Consider the following 23,763-nt stretch of genomic DNA (forward strand, 5'->3'; position numbering starts at 1 on the left):
CTTTTTGCTACCTTGCCTTGGGCAATCCCAGGTGCACACTTTCCAAGCACCAGTTGTAACCCCATTTTTTATTAATAAAATGGCTTAGCAGCGAAGTTTTTGGCTCTATCTCGTGGTTTGATTTGTGGGCAACTTTTCTGTGTGTTTTTCTCTATTCATGCTTTGTTTATTACTATAAATTTTCCTTAGGGATATTACACATTGTGCAGGGAAGAGATTGAGGGAATCTCTAGGGCCGAATTTCTCTCTCATTTGTGCAGTGCGTAGAGCTCATTGGCTAAAGCTTGCATATACGAGAGGAGCAGTAGATTCCAGGAGATATTGGGGTTGGAGAGAGCCTATTTTGGAGGAGAATTTGTGTGGAGTTGGGGGGGGGTTGAGTAGAGAAGGGAATTTTGGGCTGAAACTTGTGGGGGAGTCTAGGAAGGAGATTTGTTGGTGTTTGCAGTCATTTTGGGGGAACTCAGTAGAAAGACTTACAGGTGGGTCGAGTTAACCAACAATAGAGCCATTGAGGGAAATTGGACCGAAATTCCAAGGTCAAAATTTGGGCAATCCCTTCATTGGTATTTGGTGGAGACCCCGAGGTTAATTTCTCGAAATTTTCCGAGCACCGGAGGAGGCCCTAGTAGCTATTCTTCACAACCACCAACTCATTTTCTAGGCAGTTCAATGCATAGCCAAAGGGAGATCAACCAACACACTTGGGGGAATTCATCTTCATCACTTGGGCTTTGCTAGCTTGCCTTGGGCAAGCCTAGGTGCACACTTTCCAAGCACCAGTTGTAACCCCATGTTTTATTAATAAAATGGCTTAGCAGCGAAGTTTTTGGCTCTATCTTGCTCTGATTTGTGGGCAAATTTTCTATGTGTTTTTCTCTATGCATGCTTTGTTTATTACTGTAAATTTTCCTTAGGGATATTACACATTGTGCAGGGCAGAGATTGAGGGAATCTCCAGGGCCAAATTTCTCTCTCATTTGTGCAGTGTGTAGAGCTCATTGGCTAAAGCTTGCGCATGAGAGAGGAGCAGTAGATTCCAGGAGATATTGGGGTTGGAGAGAGCCTATTTTAGAGGAGAATCTGTTTGGAGCAGATTTGCGCAGAGCATTTCCAGTAGTGCTGGCAGAGCCATTCACACATTTTGGGGTCATTGGGGTCAGTCAGAATTGGGCCAAACCCTTTCTGGGTTTTGTTGTGATTGGTGTGTAGAGGTTGGGGTTAATTTTTCAGAATTTTCTTAGTGATATATAGGGCAGAAACCGAGTAGGGTGTATAGCCAAGCACAAAGCCATTTGCACCATTTTGGAGGGCTTCTTCATCATTTGGATTCAGCCCAAACCATTTCTGTGTTTTGAAAGAGGAGTTTACAACTAAATTTTCAGAGCATTCTAAGGAGTGTTCAACCCTGAGTTTAACATTCTAGCCAACAACCAACAACAAATTATTTCTGAGTAGTGTGCAGATCACTCCATGATCATTTCTACCACTTGGGTCCAAGCCATTTTTCTAGGTTATGCTTAGCTTGCATAACAAGCCTAAGTTCCAAAATTTCAGCTCATTTTATGTACTCTATCTTCCTAAAATTAATAAAATGGATAAGGTTGTGTTGCTGGACATTTTGGTGTTTTAATTGTTGTGTATGAGTGCTAGTTTATTTATTGTTCCTAGTCCATTGCTTGGTATTAGCTGTTAAATTCCAATTAGGAATATTACATTAGCAACCTTCTTCCCTCCAAAAATGAGTTGAACATGGTGATGAAAGAGAACATTTACAAACATTACATACATGTCACACAGTTTGCGCTCCCATGGACCTTGGTTCGAGGATGGACTTCATATTGTTGAAGGATGGCCTTATTGTTAGACTTGAGTATACTAAAAAACTTAGGATGCCATCATCAAGATTTAGTTAGACCAATTTTGAGCTTGTTCATGTTGTCTCTGGGTTTGGATTGACCATAATATTCCGAGCTCTGAGAGGATTTGTTAGGTTTCTCACCTACAAGACGACTAGCTTGAGGACTATCTTACCTTTTAGTGCTTGGTATACTATGAGATCAGTTAGGGCCCAATTTTCTCTGTCAAGAGTCATGGAGATCTCTTACTATTTTCTTTGAGTACCCATGTTAGATGTGTCATAGTTTTGTGTTCCGAAGGAAGGTAATAGATCCTAGTAGATAGAGTTTATAAGGTCATGCTACCACAAAATCAGGTAGGCCTAGTGCAAAGCCTCACTAGGAAACCTAGGTCTTATAGCAACAAGCGATCAACCACCATTATCACCTTAATGGCTTCTGTCCAATTGTTTAGTGGTGGATATGATAAGAGTTTCCTAGAGTTCAAGCACACTTTTCTAAGACCTTTATGACTTAAAAGAAGGCTGCTATAAGTGGGGGTTTTAATGATATGCAAATTTAGGGTATCCGGTGGTTTGAGAAAATAGCCAGAGTGATAGCATTGCTTAGGTGATCTTGTTAATTTAGGCACAAACCAAACTTGGGGTAGGGCTCGCTCAAGGTAAGGTGTTCCGCCATATTTATTATCCTATGTAAAATAGTTAGCTTGCATATGGTTAAGTTAATTTTTATAGCTTCATTCCCTTGCCTATACACCTGCTTTATTATCATGTACATTTACTTTACCATTTAAGGCCTGTTTAAGGCCAACTTGATCTTCTTGAGGCCGACTTGGTGTGGAGGTGACAAATAACTTGTTTGACTCAATAATAGTTCTTTTTACATGATTCAAAAGCCCAAGAAGGGTCTCTTTAAATGGACAATGACTCTAATGACTCAGTATAAATCCTAGAAGTCCTTAATGGGGACTTTGACCTAAAACACGATGACCCAAGCATGAAAGCCATGCTTTAATAAGTCATATTAATAATAATAAAAAATTCTTTTTCATTCTTTTGATAAATACATTTCATTAAGACTCAATTACAAATATGCAGATTGAACCTAGTTACCTTCTTTAACAATGTACTCAAGTGTGTTGAGTCTGAGGAAGGTGCAAGGGTGCAGCGTAAGAGATCCTGTTCCACCAAGTAGATCAAGGACAGATCTAGGGTTGATCAGCCACATCAAATCCAAGATATGTTGTATTTCATTTTCCTCACTTGGGCCATTATCCTAGAACAAGAGCCCAAGTAGGTTCAGATTATTAATTCAATGAAGAGCTGTTGATTGGGCAAGATTTGTATGTGTCACATGTGATTGAGATTGGTTGTGTAATTGTGCTTCCGTTGAATAATTGTGTTAAGAACTTAGTTGTGCTTTTATTCAATAGATTTGTGATAAATCTGCTAGGACCTAATTGCTAGTTGCTAGGTTTAGACTTTAATAGAATTGTGTTCCATGATGTTAGTACCCTCATTGATAAGTTATTTCTTAATTTTGAATTAGAGAGGGGTTATTACATTATTATTTAATGGTGATGTAACCTTTTCCTAGAGTTAGGTTGTAATTTTGATGTAATAATCACTTGGTTGTGGTGTACTTTGGGTTGGAATTTATGTTTTGTTGCTATCGTGGAGGGGTTTTGCTATGGAGAACATCTTTGATTTACATGGTACAATAGTTTATTAAAGTGTACCCCTCATTGGCACACATGTTCATGGAGATATAATTTGTTGATGACTATTTGGGAGGAGGACTAGGAGCATTAACCTTTGGGCACAATTGTGGAGGTTGTTTGTGTAATGCTCTAAATAATTTAACCAGATATTTAGTCTAAACAGAATATGAAATCTACATGAAACCTGCTTTAAAGTTTAACCAAAATTCATATATCAAAATTAATTAATTTGATGTGGAGTACCTACCTGGGTTCTTGCAGATGAAGATGCTTCAGAATTGCTCCCGCTCTCGCTCCCGTTACCAAAAGACCATAACCTCCCAGCCAAACTGGGTACAACCTAGGTACTCAGTCCAAAATGCTTCTCAATTGCTGCAATCTGTTCCCCCATGCCCAAAAACTTCAGAAACAAACAAGGCCCAGTTCCTACTGTCAGTAATCTCGTGTTACAAATTTTCCTCCTCTCAACTGTGCTTCCTCCAACAGCAAAAGATTTTCCCTCCTCCTTTCAGTCCTCCTCCCTTCTCCTTTTATCTCTTAGGACCACCGCTCATTCATCCTTCATTGCCTTAGTTGTATGCCCCCTGTCTAATATGTGGCTCCTCATAGTGAATTAAAGAGGTAGTCACACTTACTATTGACACTCATCACTTTATAAGGTTGTAGGTGATACCAACTATATTACGTAGTCCTTTTGTTAATAAGTTTTATTTAATATTTTATTATATTATACTTCTTTTAATGTTTAACCTTTAGTTAAGAGTTACTATTTTTATAATAATATAACTCCCTTTAAACTTTTATAATTTAGTTTAGAACTTTTGGATAATGTTCTATGGTTACCTATTATGAATGATGACTCATACTAAAATACATATTCCAATATATTTTGCAAGTTAGATATTTATTTAATATCTTCAACAATTACATCTTTTATCCTATATTTGGAATTGCTTCATAATTTAATACTATTAGTGCAGTGCATGCAACGTATGCATATGTAGCTATCATATGCATGCTAATAATTCACGTTTAGTTTGTGCTGGTAGATGGGTCATTACAGTTTGAACTTTTTGATGGTTAAATTATTTTAATTTATCCAAATTAATATTAATAGCTTGGAAACCCTACTTTATATGTCCCCTTTTCACACTTTGATTGGCTATTTGGATCTTGCTAGTGGTGTGCCTCCCTCCTTGGTAAGGGTTTTCAAGCCATGCGATAATTTATTTGTTTCTTAGAGAGGTGGCACACTTCTCTAGGATGCACTATCTTGGGATGGTTGGACCCTTCCATGACATGTCATATGGAGGAGTATTTTACTAACCAGTTTCTAACTGTTGAATTTTGGTAGCTGTGGGAGGTATTCCCAGCTACAAGTAGGCTCAAAATTAAAAGAGGTAAAAAACAATTTAAATTTGAAATTGCCTCCAAAAGTACAAGTTGGCCCAATATAGAGACACACCACTTCAGGCACCCTAAACCACTATATATTGGCATTCGACTTCCTTCGGGGATCACACAAGACACACCTATTCTTCTGTTCACACGTGCTCCCATGCTCCTTTTTGACTAAAGTTGGCCATTTTGAGTGAAAAAGGACAAAAGAAAAAACATATAATAAAATCGCTATAAATCTAATCTCAAAAAATGTAGAGCAACCTAAGGTGTTTGCATTTTGATTTTATTTCTCATTTGCTCACAGTTCAAATGGTTAATCCTGATTCCTTCTTACAGTGGCTTGATGCGGAGATCAGTGAAGCATTGCCTTGAGCAGTGATGCTCATTTGTCATTTGATCCTGTTCTTACTACTTTTAGTTTGTTTCTGCTTTGATAGCCATTTAATATTTTGATGGGTCAGATTTTTCATTTCAGTCTCATTGTATTTCAAATTTTCATTTGAATATGATGTATACGTTATCTTAAAACTTAGATTTATATCTTCTGAATTTTCGTAATATAATGAGAAATATAAAGTTGATAGATGATTTGTTAATCATGATTTTATTGTATGTTGCATCATTATATGTATCATTTATGGTTTATTTTGTTACATGTAATCATGTATAATGTTCTCTAGAATTCTGTGGGTGTTTCCACACATGTCCAGATGTGTTTCCCTGCTCCTTCATCCCAGAAACTCAGTTGAACATTAATTTAATTACTGTAAAGCAGTGCCAATCATCTTAGCTGTCTACTTATAATTTGCTTCAAACTAGCAGCATCTATATGACCAACTAAAAGAGAATATTTCGATGAATAATCACCTTTACTGGCTGTTTACTTGTGTGTTTGCACATTTACTGTTGTCTGCAGCCAGATGATTTTTGGTTTAGTGCACCAAGGAAAGGAATCATGGTATTTGCTTTGCCAGGAGAAAGGGGTCTTACAGAGTTAAGCGGTGACTTCAAAGTTCACTTTCATGATCGTCATGGTGATTTTTACTGGTGTGTGACTGTTTCATCTCAAAATTGCACTTTCTCTGAATACCTCACCTGTAATCTAAGATATTTATGCAACAGTATTAATCTTTTATATCTGGTGAAAATTCTTTATGCAAATAGAATGTACAAATGCTCCCTATATCCCACTCAAAATTATATAATTGACAACATGGTCATAGTTCATGAAGTCAATTTACTTGGATCAGGTGGAACAATGTCAGACTAGCAAATGGGGCATCTTTAGTGCATCATTATCCAATTTTCCTTTACTACTTTCTTATTTAACTTGACGTTTAGGAATATTAGTTTAGATTTATATCTCCGCTAAATGATCACACAGATATTCTCTTTTAATGATGCCATGCAATCTGTTTGTTCTGACTGGTGGTATCACTTTTTATTGATTTCTCAGTTGGTTAAACACAACAATGATGGAGAACAGGCAAATTCTAAACACCACTGATCTTGATGGTTTTGACAAGGTAATGATATTTTTCCTTTGGAAAAAGGGAGCTTTCATGGACTGCAGTACCTATTGGGTATTTTAAATATTTAGGCTTGTTAATGACCATTGTGGATGATACTCTGTAGTTTCTGTGCATAGAATATAACCTTGCTACAAAAGAATGTTGCTAATAGGAAACCCAGGAGACTATTTATTGAGAAAACATTCATTATTCCATGGCTGTAATTATTGAGAAAACATTCATTTACTGCATGGCTGTAATTTCTAGGACCATCTGAATAAATTGATTGTCAGTGTTTTTCTTGAAACAAATTATCATGGGTCAAAATGGGGTTCAAGCCAGAATAATACGTTTGTGTCTTTGGTCATTTTAGTACACTTTTACCGAATTTTGGTAGTGTGTTTTCATGTCTTGATATTTTGGATATTTATTGAAATTATATATTCTTTTTGTTTGCATTAATATTGGACACTTTTATATTAGACATAAAGTTGGTAGATTTGTTCTGTTTCTTTTTTTATTTTATTTAGACCATGATTTTTATGTGTAGAGAGTGCTGCTATGAAGACTTGATAAGAGCGATCATATGCTATTGTCATTTTATAAAGAACTAACAAAGGTGATCAGAAACCATCATCATTATGGGATGGATCATAGAAACAACAAACATGGAAAGAAAATGACTTCGGCATTTAAGATATACCTTTATTGGAAAATTAAACTAGAAGAGAAGGGAGAGAAAAAACTGTTCGGTTGGAAGAGAGAGCTGTCAAATATTTGTTCATTAAAAATAGATTAGGTATTCTTATGTTTATACAAGAGCACCATATGGTTGGAAGAGAGAACCATCGAATATTTGTCCTTTAATGATACAAGTGAAAAGGGAAAGAGGATATATATCATCTTTCCGTTAATTTATTTATTAAACCAAAATACTTTAATGTGCCTTATGTAAACTAAACTCCTATTTACTAAGAATGGATATAAACATAAAGATGAGAAAACTTGCATCATGATGATCTCATGTACAAGTTCGATGACCTCTTTAAGGAAGGCTATTTAATGCATGTTGATAGGATGTTTACAAGGATGCTGAAAGAATTGGTTATAAGGATGCTGAAAGAATTGGCATTGCCATGAGTCAAATATTTAAACGAGATATGAAACAAGAAGAAGACATGTAGCAGGGGATCATGCAATACATGCATCAAAGGGATATGAAAGATGGCATATATGTGAACGAAGATAAGTTTGATTGATAAGAGAGAGAAAGTGTGAGAGCGCTTGAAGCTGGTGGTGAAGAAGGCAAGGATGTCCTAGAGAAAGATTGTGACGGTGGAAAGATTAGAAGAGAATGAAGCTACAAGGATTAAGTGGTAATAGTTGAGGGGGTTTGGCAACCCCCTCAAGGTAAGCCTAATGTTAAAGGAGCACAAAAGAAGAATATCTTTCAAGTACCATGCAAGAGTAGGTTAGAAAGAAAATGATTATAGTGTGTTTCTATTCCAATGCCATGAATCAAGAAAAAAGAGGAGTAAGGGGATTGAAGATTCCCCCAAAAACATGGTCATGTTGATCATATTTTTTGGAGATACCTTAGACAAGTTGCACAATATTAATAATGAAAAATCACTTTTTAAACTTATTGGACACTATAGAGGGTGCATCAAGAACATTTTTGAGGCCATTTTTCTTTTGAGAGAGTTAACAAGAAAGAGTATCTAGGTTGAATGGAGTGAAGTCAAAGAACAATTTATGAATTTATGCATCGATTGAAGGAAGATGACTATACACAACATCATAAGAAGACTAATCTTGATTATGATTGTGAGACACATGAAAAGATGTAGGCCGAGCTCAAGTGGAGTTATGGTTCCAAGTTGTTAAATTATGCAACTAGGGTTAAATTCCACTTTGGACAACTCATTTGATGGAGATAATTGTTGCATTAAATTCGTCTCTTCGAGAGGACCAAAATTGACCTAATGATCACTCATTTTCGACAAGTAGAAGTTGGAATTTTAATTTGTTCTCACACGTACAATTGTTAAGGTTGGCCACACATTTATGTAGGCTCATGATGCCCATTCGACATGTCTTTTCACCCACTCGGATTGGTATAAATACAAGAGACCTTTCACCTCATTTGGCACCAATCAACACGATCATACAACTTCTCTCCTTCTCCTATTTGGTTCGTATAAGTCAGAAGAAGAAGTCTTCTCTCTCTCTAATGCGAAGTACAGGCGGCTGAATTACAGGGCTGACTGTAGGGCCGAATTACAGAACCAAATTTCAGGATAATTGCAGGACGTTGACCAACGTTGACTTGGGCAGTGTTGACACATTCTCACTGCGATGTTGGGTGATTCTGTTAGTTTTTGGTAGCATCGAAAGTGCTCTAGCCTTGAAAATTGGTGGAGAGGCTAAGGCACATGAGTTCTAAAGAACCCATAAACTGTTTGGTGAAATTCCACCCGGATTGTTTTTTATTAAAATAATTAATATTTTTAATGGGGTTCCTAAGTCTAAACTTAGGGAAATTAAAATATTAATGGGTATTAATCGAAATATGGGTGAGAATGATCTAGAAGGCGGATCAAGTCATGTTTTAATGTTAGGAGTTGATTAGAGCCTTAATCTTAGCCGTTGAAGAGTCAACACGAAAAGTATAAAATGGAGGCTTGGGGTTCATTTGGAAACACACACAGAGAGATTGAGGAAATCGATTTTGTGAAGTGAGAAGTTCTCAGGAGGAAAAATTGATTGAAGAGAGCTCTTGTAGTTGAGGGGCAGGGATAGCAGCTTCTGGAGAGAGAGATTCTCAGTTGGAGATACATCAACAGAGAGAGGCAATGAGTGATCTAGAAGCCTTGACGCAGAGGCTGACGCAGGGCCAGAAGGGCCACGCAGAAGCAATGCAGAGGGAGAGAGAGGAGTCTGAAATTTGCAAAGGAATTCGATTTTCAGAAGCTGGAAGTCGTGGTGTGAGACCGGAAGGCAAAAATCGAATCACCTGGGTAGCAGATAGACCAGCTAGAGAAGTGACGTGGTACCCAAAGAGCTTGACGCTGGGCAGCGCAGAGGCAGCTAGAAAAGTTGGGGGACAGTCAGTTTGGGGCTGGATTAGCCAGGATTTCTTAGTGGTTGTGTGAGGTAAACTCACAAAGCTTCTGCCAATATTTCTCTCTGTAATTGAATCACTTTGTGAGGTATTCAATGATGTATTTAGAATTTGCTACTGCTTCATAATAATAAACCCTCAGATCTGCTGCACCGGTTTTCCCACATTGGGTTTTTCCGGGGACTTTTGTCCAAAAATAATTGTGTCCTATGTGTTTCTATTTTCCTTGCTCAGTTTCTGTGTTTCAGAATCATATTTAATTTGTGTAGGCTGCTTCAGTAATTTACTTCAATGTTTCATGAAGAAATTTGAAATAAGGTTGTAATGTAATTTACAATTTGGTGAACTAGATTCAACTAGTTGCAGTAGGATTCCTGAGATTGTTAGATCTAGGAATTTTTCACATGGTATCAGAGCATTGATTTTGAAACAGGGAGAGAAATTCCAGCGCTGAGCATAGAGGCCAATAGCTGCATTTGGCAGCAATTCAAATTCCCTTGAAGGGATTGCGCAGTCCTTGCCGGGAAGCAGAGATCACGAGGAAATCTCTCTCTGAGAGAGATGACGGTTTGCAGAGGCAGAGGAAGTGATGCAGAGCCTTAACGTAGTGCTTGAAGGGCGCAGGGATAGCTACTTCTAGAGAGAGAGATTCTCAGTCGAAGATACATCAACGGAGAGAGGCAGTGAGTGATCCAGAAGCCTTGACGTAGAGGCTGACATAGGGCCAGAAAGGCCACGCAGAAGTAGCGCAGAGGGAGAGAGAGGAGTCTGAAATTTTTAGAATTCGATTTTTAGAAGCTGGAAGCCGACGTGTGAGATCAGAAGGCAGAAATCGAATCTCCTGGGCAGCAGATAGTCCAGCCAAAGAAGTGATGCAATACCGAGAGAGCTTGACGCTAGGCAGCGCAGAGGCAAGCAGAAACGCTGGGGGACAGTGAATTTGGGGTTGGATCAGCCACGATTTCTCAGTGATAGTGCGAGGTAAACTCACAAAGCTTCTGCCGGTATTTCTCTCTGTAACTGAATCACTCTGTGAGGTATTTAGTGATGTATTTAGAATTTGCTACTGCTTAATAATAATAAACCCTCAGATCTGTTTCACTGGTTTTCCCACATTGGGTTTTTTTGGGGACTTTTGTCCAAAAATAACTGTGTCCTATGTGTTTCTATTTTCCTTGCTTAGTTTCTATGTTTCAGAATCATATTTAATTGGTGTAGGCTGCGTCAGTAATTTACTTCAATGTACATGAAGAAATTTGAAATAAGGTTGTAGTGTAATTTACAATCTGGTGAAGTAGGATTCCTGAGATTGTTATATCTAGGAATTTTCACACAATATCAGACATTGATTTTGAAACAGGAAGAGCAGATCCAACACTGAGCAGAGAGGCCAATAGCTGCATTTGGCAGCAATTCAAATCCCCTTGAAGGGATTGTGTAGTCCTTGCCGGGAAGCAGAGATCACGAGGAAATCTCTCTCTGAGAGAGACGACAAAGAGGTATGATTTCCAGTTTGTGAGTTTGCAGAGGCAGAGGAAGTGACGCAGAGCCTTAGTGCAGTGCTTGAAGGGCGCAGTTTCTGTCGGGGCAAAAATCCGCTGGAGAAAAAACGAAGACACGTAGAAGGGGAATTTTCTCCTCAGAGAACTTTCCGCTAGAAAGTTCGAATTTCTCACCTGTTGAGCAACTGAACAATGCTAAGCAGTGACTAGAGGAGTCAGTTCGACAATTGGGTGAGATAGCATTGCATGGGCTCAAAGATCAGGACAGGTTGGAAGGTGCTTCCAACTATGTCATATGGAAGACCAAAATCTTAGCTGTTTTGCAGGAATATGATCTCGAGGCCTACATCAAAAGTGTTGTAGCTGTTCCGGCTGACAACAATCAAAAGAAGAAGTACAAGGCTAAGCAGGGGAAGGCAAAGAGGCTCATTCTCGATGGAGTTCGAGATCATTTGGTCTCACACTGGCAGGGCAAGGATACAACCTGAGAGATGTGGGAAGCCTTGTCTTCTCAGTATGAAGGCTCTTTCGAACAACGAAAGATGTATTTTGAGTAGAAGTTGCAGTGGACTTTGATGCAGAAAGGAGAAGGGGTGAACCTCTATCTTCAACATCTTTAGGACACTAGAGACCAACTTGCTGCAGTGGGGTCCACTCCTCAGCCAACCGCCATGGTGAGGGTAGCCCTGAATGGAGTCTCGGATGAATGACAAGTTTTCATACAAAGCATATTGGGCAGAGAAAAACTACCTTCATGGGAGGAGATGTGGGCGACTCGTCAACAGGAGGAGTTAAGGAGGGACCTAGTAAAGGTCAATCTTAATGGCAGCAGTGGGAGTGGCACAAAGACGAAGGAGGAGGAGGAGATTGTAGCTCTAGCATCGTTCAACGTCTTTAGGACACTAGAGACCAGCTTGCTGCAGTGGGGTCCACTCCTCAGCCAACTGCGATTGTGAGGATAGCCCTGAATGGAGTCTCGGATGAATGGCAAGTTTTTGTACAAAGCATATTGGGCAGAGAAAAACTGTCTTCATGGGAGGAGATGTGGGCGACTCTTCAACTGGAGGAGTTAAGGAGGGACCTAGTAAAGGTCAACCTCAATGGCAGCAGTGGGAGTGGCACAAAGACAAAGGAGGAGGAGGAGAACACAACTCTAACATCGAAGGCACATCAAAAGCCAAAGCAAAAGGAGGACATTTCGAAGGCAAAATGTTTGAGTTGTGGCGAGATCAGCCACTATGCATTTCTGTGTCCTTTGAAGAAAAAGGACAAGGATGCGAAACATGATCCTAAGGCTGCTTCAACAAATATTGACGAGGATGAGTTTGCCATGAGTGCCCACGCATCTCCAAGAGGGAGATGGGCGATATTGAGCTATAGTTGGGAGGACTACATGTGGGCAGGTTCCTTGAGGAGTCCACCTCTTGGATCAATTCCTTGCTATGGGAGCCCAAGATTCAGTGGAAGCGAGATGGTCTTAGTGTCAAATGATGCAGTGGAGTGTTTGGAGGACAGATGCAGCAGCTGGGGACCAGAGACTGATCAGCGTAGAGAAAAGTTGGCAACGGTGTAGTTGGCATAGTGCAGGAGTCAGCAACAGTGCAAAAGATTTAGAGGGTTAGAATCAGCAGCAGTCATATTCCAACATTCATTGTATTATGTTGAACACAGTTAAGTTCAGCTAATTTTCGATGTTTTTTAGTTGCTTCTCTCAACAATTGAGTTGTACTATGGATGCAGTGTTAACAGTGGCAGTGCTAGTAGCATAGCAGATGCAGTGTTTGAGAGGGAGCTCTAGTATAGATGCAACAATGGCAGTGGCAGTGTCATGGGCAGTAGTACAGTAGCAGCAACAACGCAGAAAGGAGGTGCTTCAGAAACAGAGCAACATGTAGGTGGACATTGTTGTTAGACCCCTTTCCTCGCTAAGAGGGAGTGTTAGTTTTTGGTAGCATCGAAAGTGCTTTAGCCTTGGAAATTGGTGGAGAGGCTATGGCACATGAGTTCTAAAGAACCCAGAAACCATTTGGTGAAATTCCGCCCGAATTGTATTTTATTAAAATAATTAATATTTTGAATGGGGTTCCTAAGCTTAAACTTAGGGAAATTAAAATATTAATGGTTACTAATCAAAATATGGGTGAGAATGAATTCTAAACTTAAGGAAATTAAAATATTAATGGCTATTAATCAAAATATGGGTGAGAATGATCTAGAAGGCAGATCAAGTCATGTTTTAATCTTAGCAGTTGATTAGAGACTTAATCTCGGCCGTTGAAGACTTAACATGGAAAGTATAAAATGGAGGCTTGGGGTTCATTTGGAAACACACACAGAGAGATTGAGGAAATCGATTTTATGAAGTGAGAAGTTCTCAGGAGGAAAAATCGATTGAAGAGATCTCTTGCAGTTGAGGGGCAGGGATAAGAATTTCTGGAGAGAGAGAGTTTCTTAGCCGAAGATACATCAACAAAGAGAGGCAGTGAGTGATCCAAAAGCCTTGACGCAGGGCCAGAAGGGCCACACAGAAGCAACGTGGAGGGAGAGAGAGGAGTTTGAAATCTGCAGACGAATTCGATTTTCAAAAGTCGAAAGCTGAGGTGTGAGACCGAGAGGTAGAAATCGAATCTCCTGGGCAGCAGATAGACCAACTAGAGAAGTGACGAAACACCCAGAGATCTTGATGCTAGGCTAACGCGGACACTGCGCAGAGGCAACCAGAAAAGCCAGGGGGCAGTTAGTTTGGGGTTGGATCAGCCAGGATTTCTCAGTGATTATGTGAGGTAAACTCACAAAGCTTCTACTAGTATTTGTCTCTGTAATTGAATCACCATGTGAGGTAATCAATGATTTATTCAGAATTTGCTACTGCTTAATAATAATAAACCCTCAGATCTACTGCACCGGTTTTCCCACATTGGGTTTTTCCGTTGACTTTTGTCCAAAAATAACTATGTCGTATGTGTTTCTATTTTCCTTGCTCAGTTTCTATGTTTCAGAATCATATTTAATTGGTGTAGGCTGCTTCAGTGATTTACTTCAATGTTTCATGAAGAAATTTGAAATAAGCTTGTAATGTAATTTACAATCTGGGTGAAGTAGATTCAGTTGGTTGCAGTAGGATTCCTAAGATTGTTAGATCTAGGAATTTTCACAGATTCCTCTCTATTCTAATAGGCTGCAACTGTTGGTGGAAAATTCAAGGCAATTTGTGATGTTTCACTGAAGCCCTTATTACAGACTTTGACCGCTAATTGCTCCTCCATGTTGACCAGGTTTGACTGCTTCAATTCAGATTGTTTTGGGCTCTATTTGGTCAGCTAAGAAAGCCACATTCACCACATCAGGACTGAGCTCCTTTGGAGAACTTTTGACTGTTGTCACATCTCTGGTTAGGGCACAAATTGACAACAGTTGACTGCTATTGACTTGAGCTGACCTACATTTGACTCCTCTCTCTTTTGGACAGTTGTTAGGCATATTGAGATTGGATATTGTTGATGTACTCTCTCTACTGAATATTTGAAGATAATCTAATAAGAAGAAGATTTGCAAGGGTTTTTTCCCTCAGTGGTTTTTGCCCTGGTCATTGACCAAATTTGTGTCTCTTGTCTCTTGGCAGCCTTTTATTGTACATTTGCTTAATTGTTCTATCTACTATTGCTCTACTGCTATTGGATAATTGAAGAAGTGAGATTGTTAAATTGGATGCTATTGGATTTTGTCGAAGTAATAGTTGCAGAATAGAACAAATTGAAAAAACAACACAATTATAGTTATCAAGTTTGTCTAGAATAGTGCTTCTAGTATTGAAATTTCTCGTATGGTTTTGTTTCCTCTTCTATATCCTACCTGATCTATTTTCGAATTGGAACTCAAACTTAATAACTATGGTTCTAAGATTAAACAATAAAATAAGGACATTACAAGCAGAAGATGTTAATGCCCAAGGCATGAACACGCGTGTACACTTATAATTAAGGGACAAATTTTAACCATAGGTTGGTCACTTGTATTTTGTCTTTGGTCAAGTGGTCAAATGGAACTCTTATGATTATTGTGCAATAATACACATTAGCACTTTATGAAGTGGTTCATACACTACTAATGAGTTGACTACGAAGACATCATTAGGAAGTCCAAGTTATTTGGGAGGATGAATGGTTTTTTGTTATAGACTTCGAGGGTGTTCAGCTACTGGAAGACAAAGCCCTAAGACTAGGAGGTCCAATAATGATCTCTCTCTCTCTCTCTCTCACACACACACACATTTATGAATCTGTGTGTTATATATATATAGTACTTGTATAAATAAGTACCATCAATGATAAGTTTTTCCTGTTCGATAAAGGGGGCAACTTATCGTAGTTGTGATTAATAATAATTAATAATTAATGTCGTAGTTGAAAAGATTGAGGATTTTTCACCAAAATTTCTCCAAATTATAATGTGAAATGGTGCCCGAAAAATCATTGAGAAAGATTTGCAAGGTTTACGAAAAATTGAATTGTGCGATTTTTTTTTTTTCAAAAAATTGGGACTGTTTTGCACCAGAATGGAAATAATTGCTTGAGGCAGGTTTAGGCATCTTCAAGGCTGTTTTTTGTCTTTTTTGGGACACTTGTCATTACAGTTGTTGGGGAATGAAAGGGAGGGCATTTACCATCATCAACCACCAAGTTTAGGAGTGCCAAATAATTGTTGTCATCAACAATTTTTTTTTCTTTAAATTTGAGGTCAAATAAATTGCTATTTTCCTTCGATGTTGATATTCTTGTATCCATGTTATTTCAAATTCTACCCTCTTGAGTCTTAACTAATAATTTTTTCTAGATTTATGCATCGTTTTCGAAGTTGATGTTGCTTTCCTTTTATTGGCATTTCAATAGGCAAGCAATTTTTCAACAGCGATTGATGTTCTTTTATTTTATTTATTTTCTTTTGTTTTCTTATCCTTTGGTTTCAAGTTGGAAGTTGAGTATTTCCTTACCAACATGCCAAAGCCTTTGGACCCAATTTGGTAGTACAATAAACCTAAATATGGCACAAACAAACAAAGATTGTCTTGTAAACTTGTGGCTAGTATATGATAGAAGGGGTTAACTGGTTGAAGTATCACTTCTAAAATCCTCAAGCATAGTGATGAGATTTTTAATAATTCAACCCTAGAGATTATGTAGAATGCCACGCTTCTATTTATGAAAAGCATAGGAGGAGGGAAGAGGTAGTTGCTGCCAAAGTGAAACTTGCCACTAATGGAGTGGCTAGATCCTTAAAAACCACAAATAGATATGGGACTTGGGGCAGTGAGATGAACTCCATGGATCAACCTACCATACCTCCAACCCATAGAAATAGTGGATCAACCCTAAGTCCTTCATCTCAAACTCCCTTGCAAGATCTTTCTTGCAATCCTAGATCAGGCTGTCTGCTCTTGTTAATGTTAGGTCATCTACATACAACACTAGAATGAGCGGAAGACCTCCAATTAAAATATAGTACAGGATGGGATCCGCCTCACTCTTAGTGAAGCCCAATCCTAGAAGGTAGTTGTCTATCGGGGCATACCATGCCCTCGGTGCCTGCTTGAGCCCATAAAGAGCTCTCTTCAGCCTGCAAACGTGCGTCTCGGCTGCAAGTTTCAAACCCCTCAAGCTACTCAACGCATATCTCTTTTTCAACAATTCCATTGAGGAAGGCAATCTTTACATCTATTTGGTGGATCTTCCACCCCAACTATGCTGCAATCGCCAATATTGTCCTAATGGATGAGTACCAGGCCATGGGTGCAAATGTCTTGTTGTAGCCTATCCTCTCGACATGAGAGAACCCTTTGGCCACAAATCTGGCCTTGCACTTCTCCGTACTCCCATCAACTGCATGCTTGATCTTATAGACCCAGTGTGATCCAACAACTGACTTGCCAATCAGTCTCTGCTTTCTGCTGAACTAGGAAACAACTATTGACCCAAGGTACAACAAGTAAAAGTGACATTCTCCTTTATCTTTCATTTTCATCCTTTTACTTAAATTTTTAACATTACTATGAAATGACTCAGGATGTTTGAGAGTGGTTCTGACCTCATTGGATTTCATATGGAGAAAGTAGAATTTTAGATCTCGCTCAAAATCCAACAGACTTATCTGTTTTTCAAGATTGGGGGGATCGTAATGTTTCCGTTGGATTTTGTCATGTACTAGGATATGGAATTCGTCAAGAGCACCAATCCCTCTATGTACCTTGATGTTAGTGACATTGGTTGTCGAAATCCTCTATCATGACCATACTAAAAATGTACCCATCACTCAAACAAAATCTTGACTTGACATGCTACGCTTTTTTTTTTATCTTATGTTAATGCTTAGAGGGTGATATTAATGACAAAGGTCCCAAGATAGGCAGTGATTTTGATGATATGTAGGTATTTGTTGTAGCATGATTTATTGGTTCAGAGATGGATTGCACTTGATGCTATTTTGGTTATGTGCACCCTTACATGCTATATAAATAGAACTTGTAACTTGTGGACCTGTGGTTGACGAAGATTGTAGCTACTAGGTGATTGATGCTATATGGTTTAATCCATGTTTTTATGCTTTTTATAACTAATTCATCATTCTACATGCTTTCTCAGAAATTAGACATTTCTCATGGCGACAAGTGGCCCAAGCATTAGCAACAGATAATAGATTTACTTGTCTTTTCTAGTAGTTTTTATAATTGTTGACTCGTTCATATTTATTATGATATTTTTTGTAAACAATATATGACAATTTAAGTTTGAAGTTTGAAGTTGGCAATTATAACGCATTGGTAATGAATTATGAATATGATTCTTCGTGAAAGTTGAAAGTTGAAACATTTCATTTTATTTTAGATATTTTTTGTTATCGTTTGGTTACTTGGTAATGGTAATGGTTACAAGTACAAGTTACAACTGTAGTGACCAATGATGATAAATGTTATATATTGGGTTTTGAAAACTTGAAACTTTAAGATTGATGAATCATGAGATTCGATGTGTTGTATGTTACTAACTTGTGGATGTGGTTGATGAGGATTATAACTTCTAGATGATTGATGTTATATAGTTCAATCCATGTTTTTATGTTTCTTTATATCTAATTCATCATTCTACATGCTTTTGTTGACATATATGCATCAAAATATATAAAAATATATATTATATAAAAATTCGCTCCCAAATCGGGAGCTTTTGAAAATGTCGTTCCCCGCTCCCATTTCCTCTCCCGCTCCCAACTAACCTTGATCTAGGGCCCAAATGGGGTGTTGTCTCATTTTGAGATTTGTGGGAGGGCTTGTATCATTGCTCTGGCCCTATTGATGGAGCATTGACATGTTTGATATGGTTGGAGACCCATGAGATCATTCATTGTGCCCCATGGCCACTTGGGAGCACCTCAAATGTTTTGGTTGCAAACCAAGGGGCCACCCCCTTGGTGATCATTTTGGGAGCCCTCCTCTTCTTCTTGGCACATGGAGGACTTATCTTGGCCTTCCAACGACCCTTTGCACCACTATTTTATCATTTCGACCTCACTAGGAAGACTTATTTTGTACTCTTATGATCTATTTGGTGGGCTTGTCACCAAAGGGATTGTTATTCTGCGCATTAAAGTTATTTTTAGGGGCTTATTAGGCTAATTAGACTAAATCGAACTCCTTGAGGCTCAGATAAATAAAAGAAGAGCCCCATTTGTGAATCATCATCATTTGGATTGGGACTTCTCTTAGAAAAAGAATCTAGACTTGCAATTGATGGATGAAATTGGAAGTTGTTGATGCATTTTGATGTTTGGATTTTCGCTATTCTTGTCTTGGAGCTTGTAATTGCAATTATGATGGATGGATATACTCACATTTCTTTGTAAGTGTACTTTTGATGCTATATCTTTATATCTTGAATGTCTAATGTATGGAAATGTCTTATCATGATATTGTTTATGCCCTAATTTAATGCGAATTATTGAAATCACTTGATTATTAAAGCATTGCATGCATTACTCATTAAGAAATATGAATGAATGTTCCTAGAGGATTGTGTTATCTTGCAAACCTTGAAACTCCATCATTTCTTGCCTAATGAAGTATAAATTCCTTTGTCGTTGGGTAACTGCCTCATTAGGGTTACTGAAGCTACATTGGGCTACTTGATAGAGTGAATTTCCTTCGTCAAAGTCGATCTTGACTCCATTTCTCCCAATTGACTAGGCATTGGTCCTAATCCTAGTTGATCAACCCTAAAACCTTATCTTTTTTTCCCTTTTTCCATTTTTTTGCCCTAACCCTTGAAGGCCAACTAGGGCCTAGTGCGAGTTGCATTAGGGTGGTCATTTTGAAGAGCAAGTTGGCAAGCTACTGCGCTGGGGTTTCCTCTAAGTGTCCTCAAAATTTGAAGCAATTCTCGTGGCTAGATTTGGAGAAACCTTGAGCCCTATCTCAAACATCAATTTTTCCCTTAGACTTCTTAGGTTAGTGGCATTTTCATAGGTCATTTATTCTTGAAAACTCTTTGGAAGTTATTCATTCCTCGACCTATCTTATCCTTGCTTGACGCAAGGTATCTTATTGCTCTTTTCATTTTGCAAACCCTAGGCCTTGCTTTCATTCCCCTAGGTCTCTCTTGTTGTCCCAAATCTTTATATGATTGTGATTTCACAAAACCCTAAGAGAGGTCTTTTTTTCCCTTAGGAAGCCTTGACTTAGGTGTATCCCTTCCTCCTAGGTCAAGGTCTCCTCATAAGCCTTTCTTAGAGAGCCTTTATCTTTCTTTTGAAGCAACCAAGCCACTATCTTAGTCTCTCCTTTGAATGGGGTTTGGAAATCACACCATACTTAGCCATTGATCCTACTATTCAAGTGATTTCCCTTATACCTGGACTCCTCCCATCGGTGAAAGTCCGTAAAGAGCAGGGGACACTGACTGAGGTGATAGTGGGTCTTAGTCCCATTGTTTTCGTTTGGTCTAGTAGTTGTCCCTTAGGTACCCATCCTAGGACCCCTGTTAGATTGTGTGGCAATAGGCCGACAATTCATTAGAATCCATTGCATTTGCTAGTCCTTCGGCTCAGTCTCAATGCTTGTGCATCAAGGTATTTGATCTCCTTATTTCAGTTAGTAGTATTACAACGGATTGATTTCTTCCATATAGATATTTCTTTTGTGCATCCGATTGCCTCTTACCATCCAAACATGAGATGAATATAATCATTCATGAGGATATCTATTGGGAATATGTATTGGTCACTTGGATAAACCCTCACGGTGGGTTACATCCAAAGATGGCATTCTATGTTGAGTACTTCATGATGATGAGGGATGGACTCATTGTTTGTCCCAATTACGCACTTCGCCATTGGATGCACACCCTTCGGATTCCCTTAGAACAATTGAGAGTTGGATCTCATCAACTGCGAATTGAGATGGACCACCAAATAGACCATTCAGATAGGATCTGCCAGCTATGACATCTTCAAGAGATTGAGTTGGAGGAGCACTTCATCTTTCGTTGCTCCATTTACTACGAGATCTGTGGTAGATTTCATTGGTTGTTCAGGGGGGTCCAGACCCTTTCTAGTTTCGTCTACACTAAAGATATGTATCTCTTTACATGCAAGAAGCCTTCATACTTCGTGCTCACACTCTCCAGCCTCATCCTAGGCCGGATCCTGTTCAGCAGATTCTCTCCTCCTTTATGGTGCTCCTATCAACTAGCGGCACTAAGAGACAAGATGATGACAGCATTACTTCTAGCTCCAGATTTGTACGAACCAGAGTGACCATTCTTCCTCCACAGAATCCTTAGAGATGTCACTTGTCCAGATCCCTTACCAGCAGGGAGATCAGATCAGGCAGACATCAGCAGGGAGTTATAACAACCAAGCAGTAGCATAGGAGAGGGTCCATGTCTTCCCCTAGTTCTTCGTTAGGGCATCATCCTATCTTGAGTTTTCTTTATTCAACCTCTCAGATTTTAGGAGAGATAGATCTAGTGGATCATGACCTAGTTCCTAGATTCTTTCCCTCTGCATATCTCCCTCTCATTGTGGCTGCCTGCATTTGGATCCAAGGATTGAAACTAGGGGTCGGCGACGGTAGGATTACTGCAGCCCGACAGGATCTGAATGTTCCATGGCATCTCATCTGCTATATGTTATCATAAATACAAAGTTGGGTCATGCATTACGCGTGTATGCATGGTAATTGAATATTCTTGTGTGGAGACCTAATTTTCATTAACATTTAACTTTCTGGTTATGATATCTTGATTCATTCAATCAGGCAGAAACATGGCTATTTGGGCACCTTCTCGGACTCTAATTGGAAGGATTGCTGACATTGTCTTATGTCTGCAATGCCATGCTTGACTTGCTGATAGCATTATTTGATTGTTTCACAATAACATTTCGAGATAGAAAAAAATTTAAGATTATTTATTTCTTGTGAATGCAGACCTTCAAATAACTGGGAAATATTTATAGAATACTTCATCCCCTCCGATCTCTTGCCACCATGGACCATAGGCATTTGTCAGCCACAAGTTAAAGGGCCTGCGCTAGTATCATGTTTTCATGTATTAATATGATTCATGAAACATTGAAGTTTGAAATCTCAATCATTATGTATTGGAGCTTAAATGAGGAAAATTTTCAGTTTTTTCTTTTATATAAGAATGTTTATAATTATGATTATGGCTTTATGATGATATTCAGCTTTTCTATGTTCAAAATGTAGATTTTGATTGAATTGATCCAGTTTGTCTGTGTTTTCCATGGAAAACCTCAGTAAAATCAGCAATCCCTCTGACCCATGGAATATTTGGATGGAGGGTAGCTCAACCGCTACCCACAATAGAAGCTAATGAACTAGCAGGACTCAACAGGACTCAAACCTCAACTGGACTAGGACTGAGGACCTCACGGTGATATCCGCTTTGTAACAGTGTTCAAAGTTCAAACTGATTGAGCTGAACATGTTACATGGTGCAGTGGCATTCATATGGATTAGCAGCATAGCTGGCTTTTATGTAATTGTGTCCTGGCTTATTACAGTGAGTTCTGCTCAGCTAGAAATAATAGAAGAGAGCCCGTGAATGTATGTATGTTTGTATGCATGTATCTATTTCTGTATCCATGAATCCTGAATTCGGGACAGCTGCTGTATGCAATCCTTTCTTGCGACTCTGATATGCACCTACAATTCTTGTAACCTTAGGTGACATGCTATAGTGTCTGTTATGCGACGCTGCTTATGATTAGGTGCATAAAAGTTTCTTCATTAATAATATTAATTTCACTTAAATGGTTGATGGAAACATTGTTGTTTTGTTGTTGAAACTCTTAGTGCACATTCTTCGAACTGATATTCTCTACACATGTCTATGTTTCAGTTGTCATGTTCTCATCAATCTTCTGATAACTGATGATATTGATCCTTAACTCATATTTGCAACTAATTCTTTCTCTGTTTCATATGTACAGAGGAAACTGCCATGTCCAGGGTTTCAGGTTGAGGTTGTGGTGATGGATTATGATGCTCCAGTACCTTCCAAATCTAGAGGTGGCACAGTTACTGGAATGATCAGTCCAAGTGTGCTAGAAGGAAGACCAACTCAGACTAGTGACAGCAATGAACCTATCCCATCAACAGAAGGCAATGAAGGCCAAGAAAAAGATGACATATTTTCAGACAGTGAAACTGAAGAAAATGGATTTTCAAAGATGAGACGGGAAAACGTCCCTCATACAGAAGAATCTGGTGCTGTATCTAGTGATTCCACTGAAAGATCTAAAGAACCAGTAGTGGAAAAGAGCAATTTGGTAAATATTACGCATGGCATTGAATCATCCTGTCAAGTATCTTCGGAAAATGAACCAAGTCCAGATGAAACCAATGCAAGTAAAGAACATATTCCGAATCAGAAAGATACTCAAGGTGATTCTAAAAGTGGCAAAAATCAGGGTGATGGCTCTAGCGGTTTAGAGACATCCTATATGCAGGAGGCTGGGAAGTCAGACACAGTTATAGCCAGTGATTTTAAGGCTATTGCTGCAGATGCATCGGTTTTCACATTTGGTGATGAAGAAGACTATGAAAGTGATTGATTGGTAAAAAATATATCATAGAGAAAATTCTGATGAAATAATTGATTGGTTCTGACAAATAAGGCTTGGTTCCAAAAACTTTGCAATGCAAGCAAATTATGACTTGCAGTTTCTTCAATTAGTTTATGTAAAGCGCTGTATCTTCTAGGAAGACAGATTTTTTTCTCGTCCCACAAAGCCTGGAATTCTTGATTGTAGCATATGATTGGCTTGTTTTGTTATGAAAGCATTGTGCGTTCTGCTGTATCTATTCTATAGGAAGGCATGCCTATAACTTGTACTCAGTTTTAATATGGTGTTTAACACTTTGTTAGGCATGCTATCATTAGAAGAGGCCTTTGGTTAGATTCTCATTCATATTATTGTTTTGTGGGGTAGGTTATACCAAGTATATCTTTTCGATGCCCTCTTTTAGATAATGTAAATTATTTTAATCCATTATCTGCCTGAAGAAGAGGATTATTAGAAGTTCATGATCAGTTTTCATTGTTGAGGATGATTTCTCTGTTCAAAATAACAA

The 23,763-nt window shown here is 38.6% G+C and overlaps 1 protein-coding gene across 2 annotated transcripts in view; it reads left to right on the forward strand.

Annotated features, from left to right (window-relative positions):
* Positions 1-23,489, forward strand: part of LOC149167661 (phosphatidylinositol 3,4,5-trisphosphate 3-phosphatase and protein-tyrosine-phosphatase PTEN2A-like) — a 195,397-nt gene extending 171,908 nt beyond the window's left edge. For both annotated transcript variants that reach the window (XM_089433069.1, XM_089433068.1), the window contains 3 exons: positions 5,897-6,027; positions 6,437-6,506; positions 22,620-23,489. In XM_089433069.1, the coding sequence (XP_089289195.1) occupies positions 5,897-6,027; positions 6,437-6,506; positions 22,620-23,243 (825 nt within the window). In that variant the 3' untranslated portion in view covers positions 23,244-23,489. The remainder of the gene's footprint in view (positions 1-5,896; positions 6,028-6,436; positions 6,507-22,619) is intronic.
* The last annotated feature ends 274 nt before the right edge of the window (positions 23,490-23,763 follow it).

Source organism: Pinus tabuliformis, chromosome 5_1 (assembly GCF_031772625.1).
Source record: "Pinus tabuliformis cultivar Carrire ecotype Pingquan chromosome 5_1, CPIR1, whole genome shotgun sequence".
In the NCBI taxonomy this organism is placed as follows: domain Eukaryota; kingdom Viridiplantae; phylum Streptophyta; class Pinopsida; order Pinales; family Pinaceae; genus Pinus; species Pinus tabuliformis.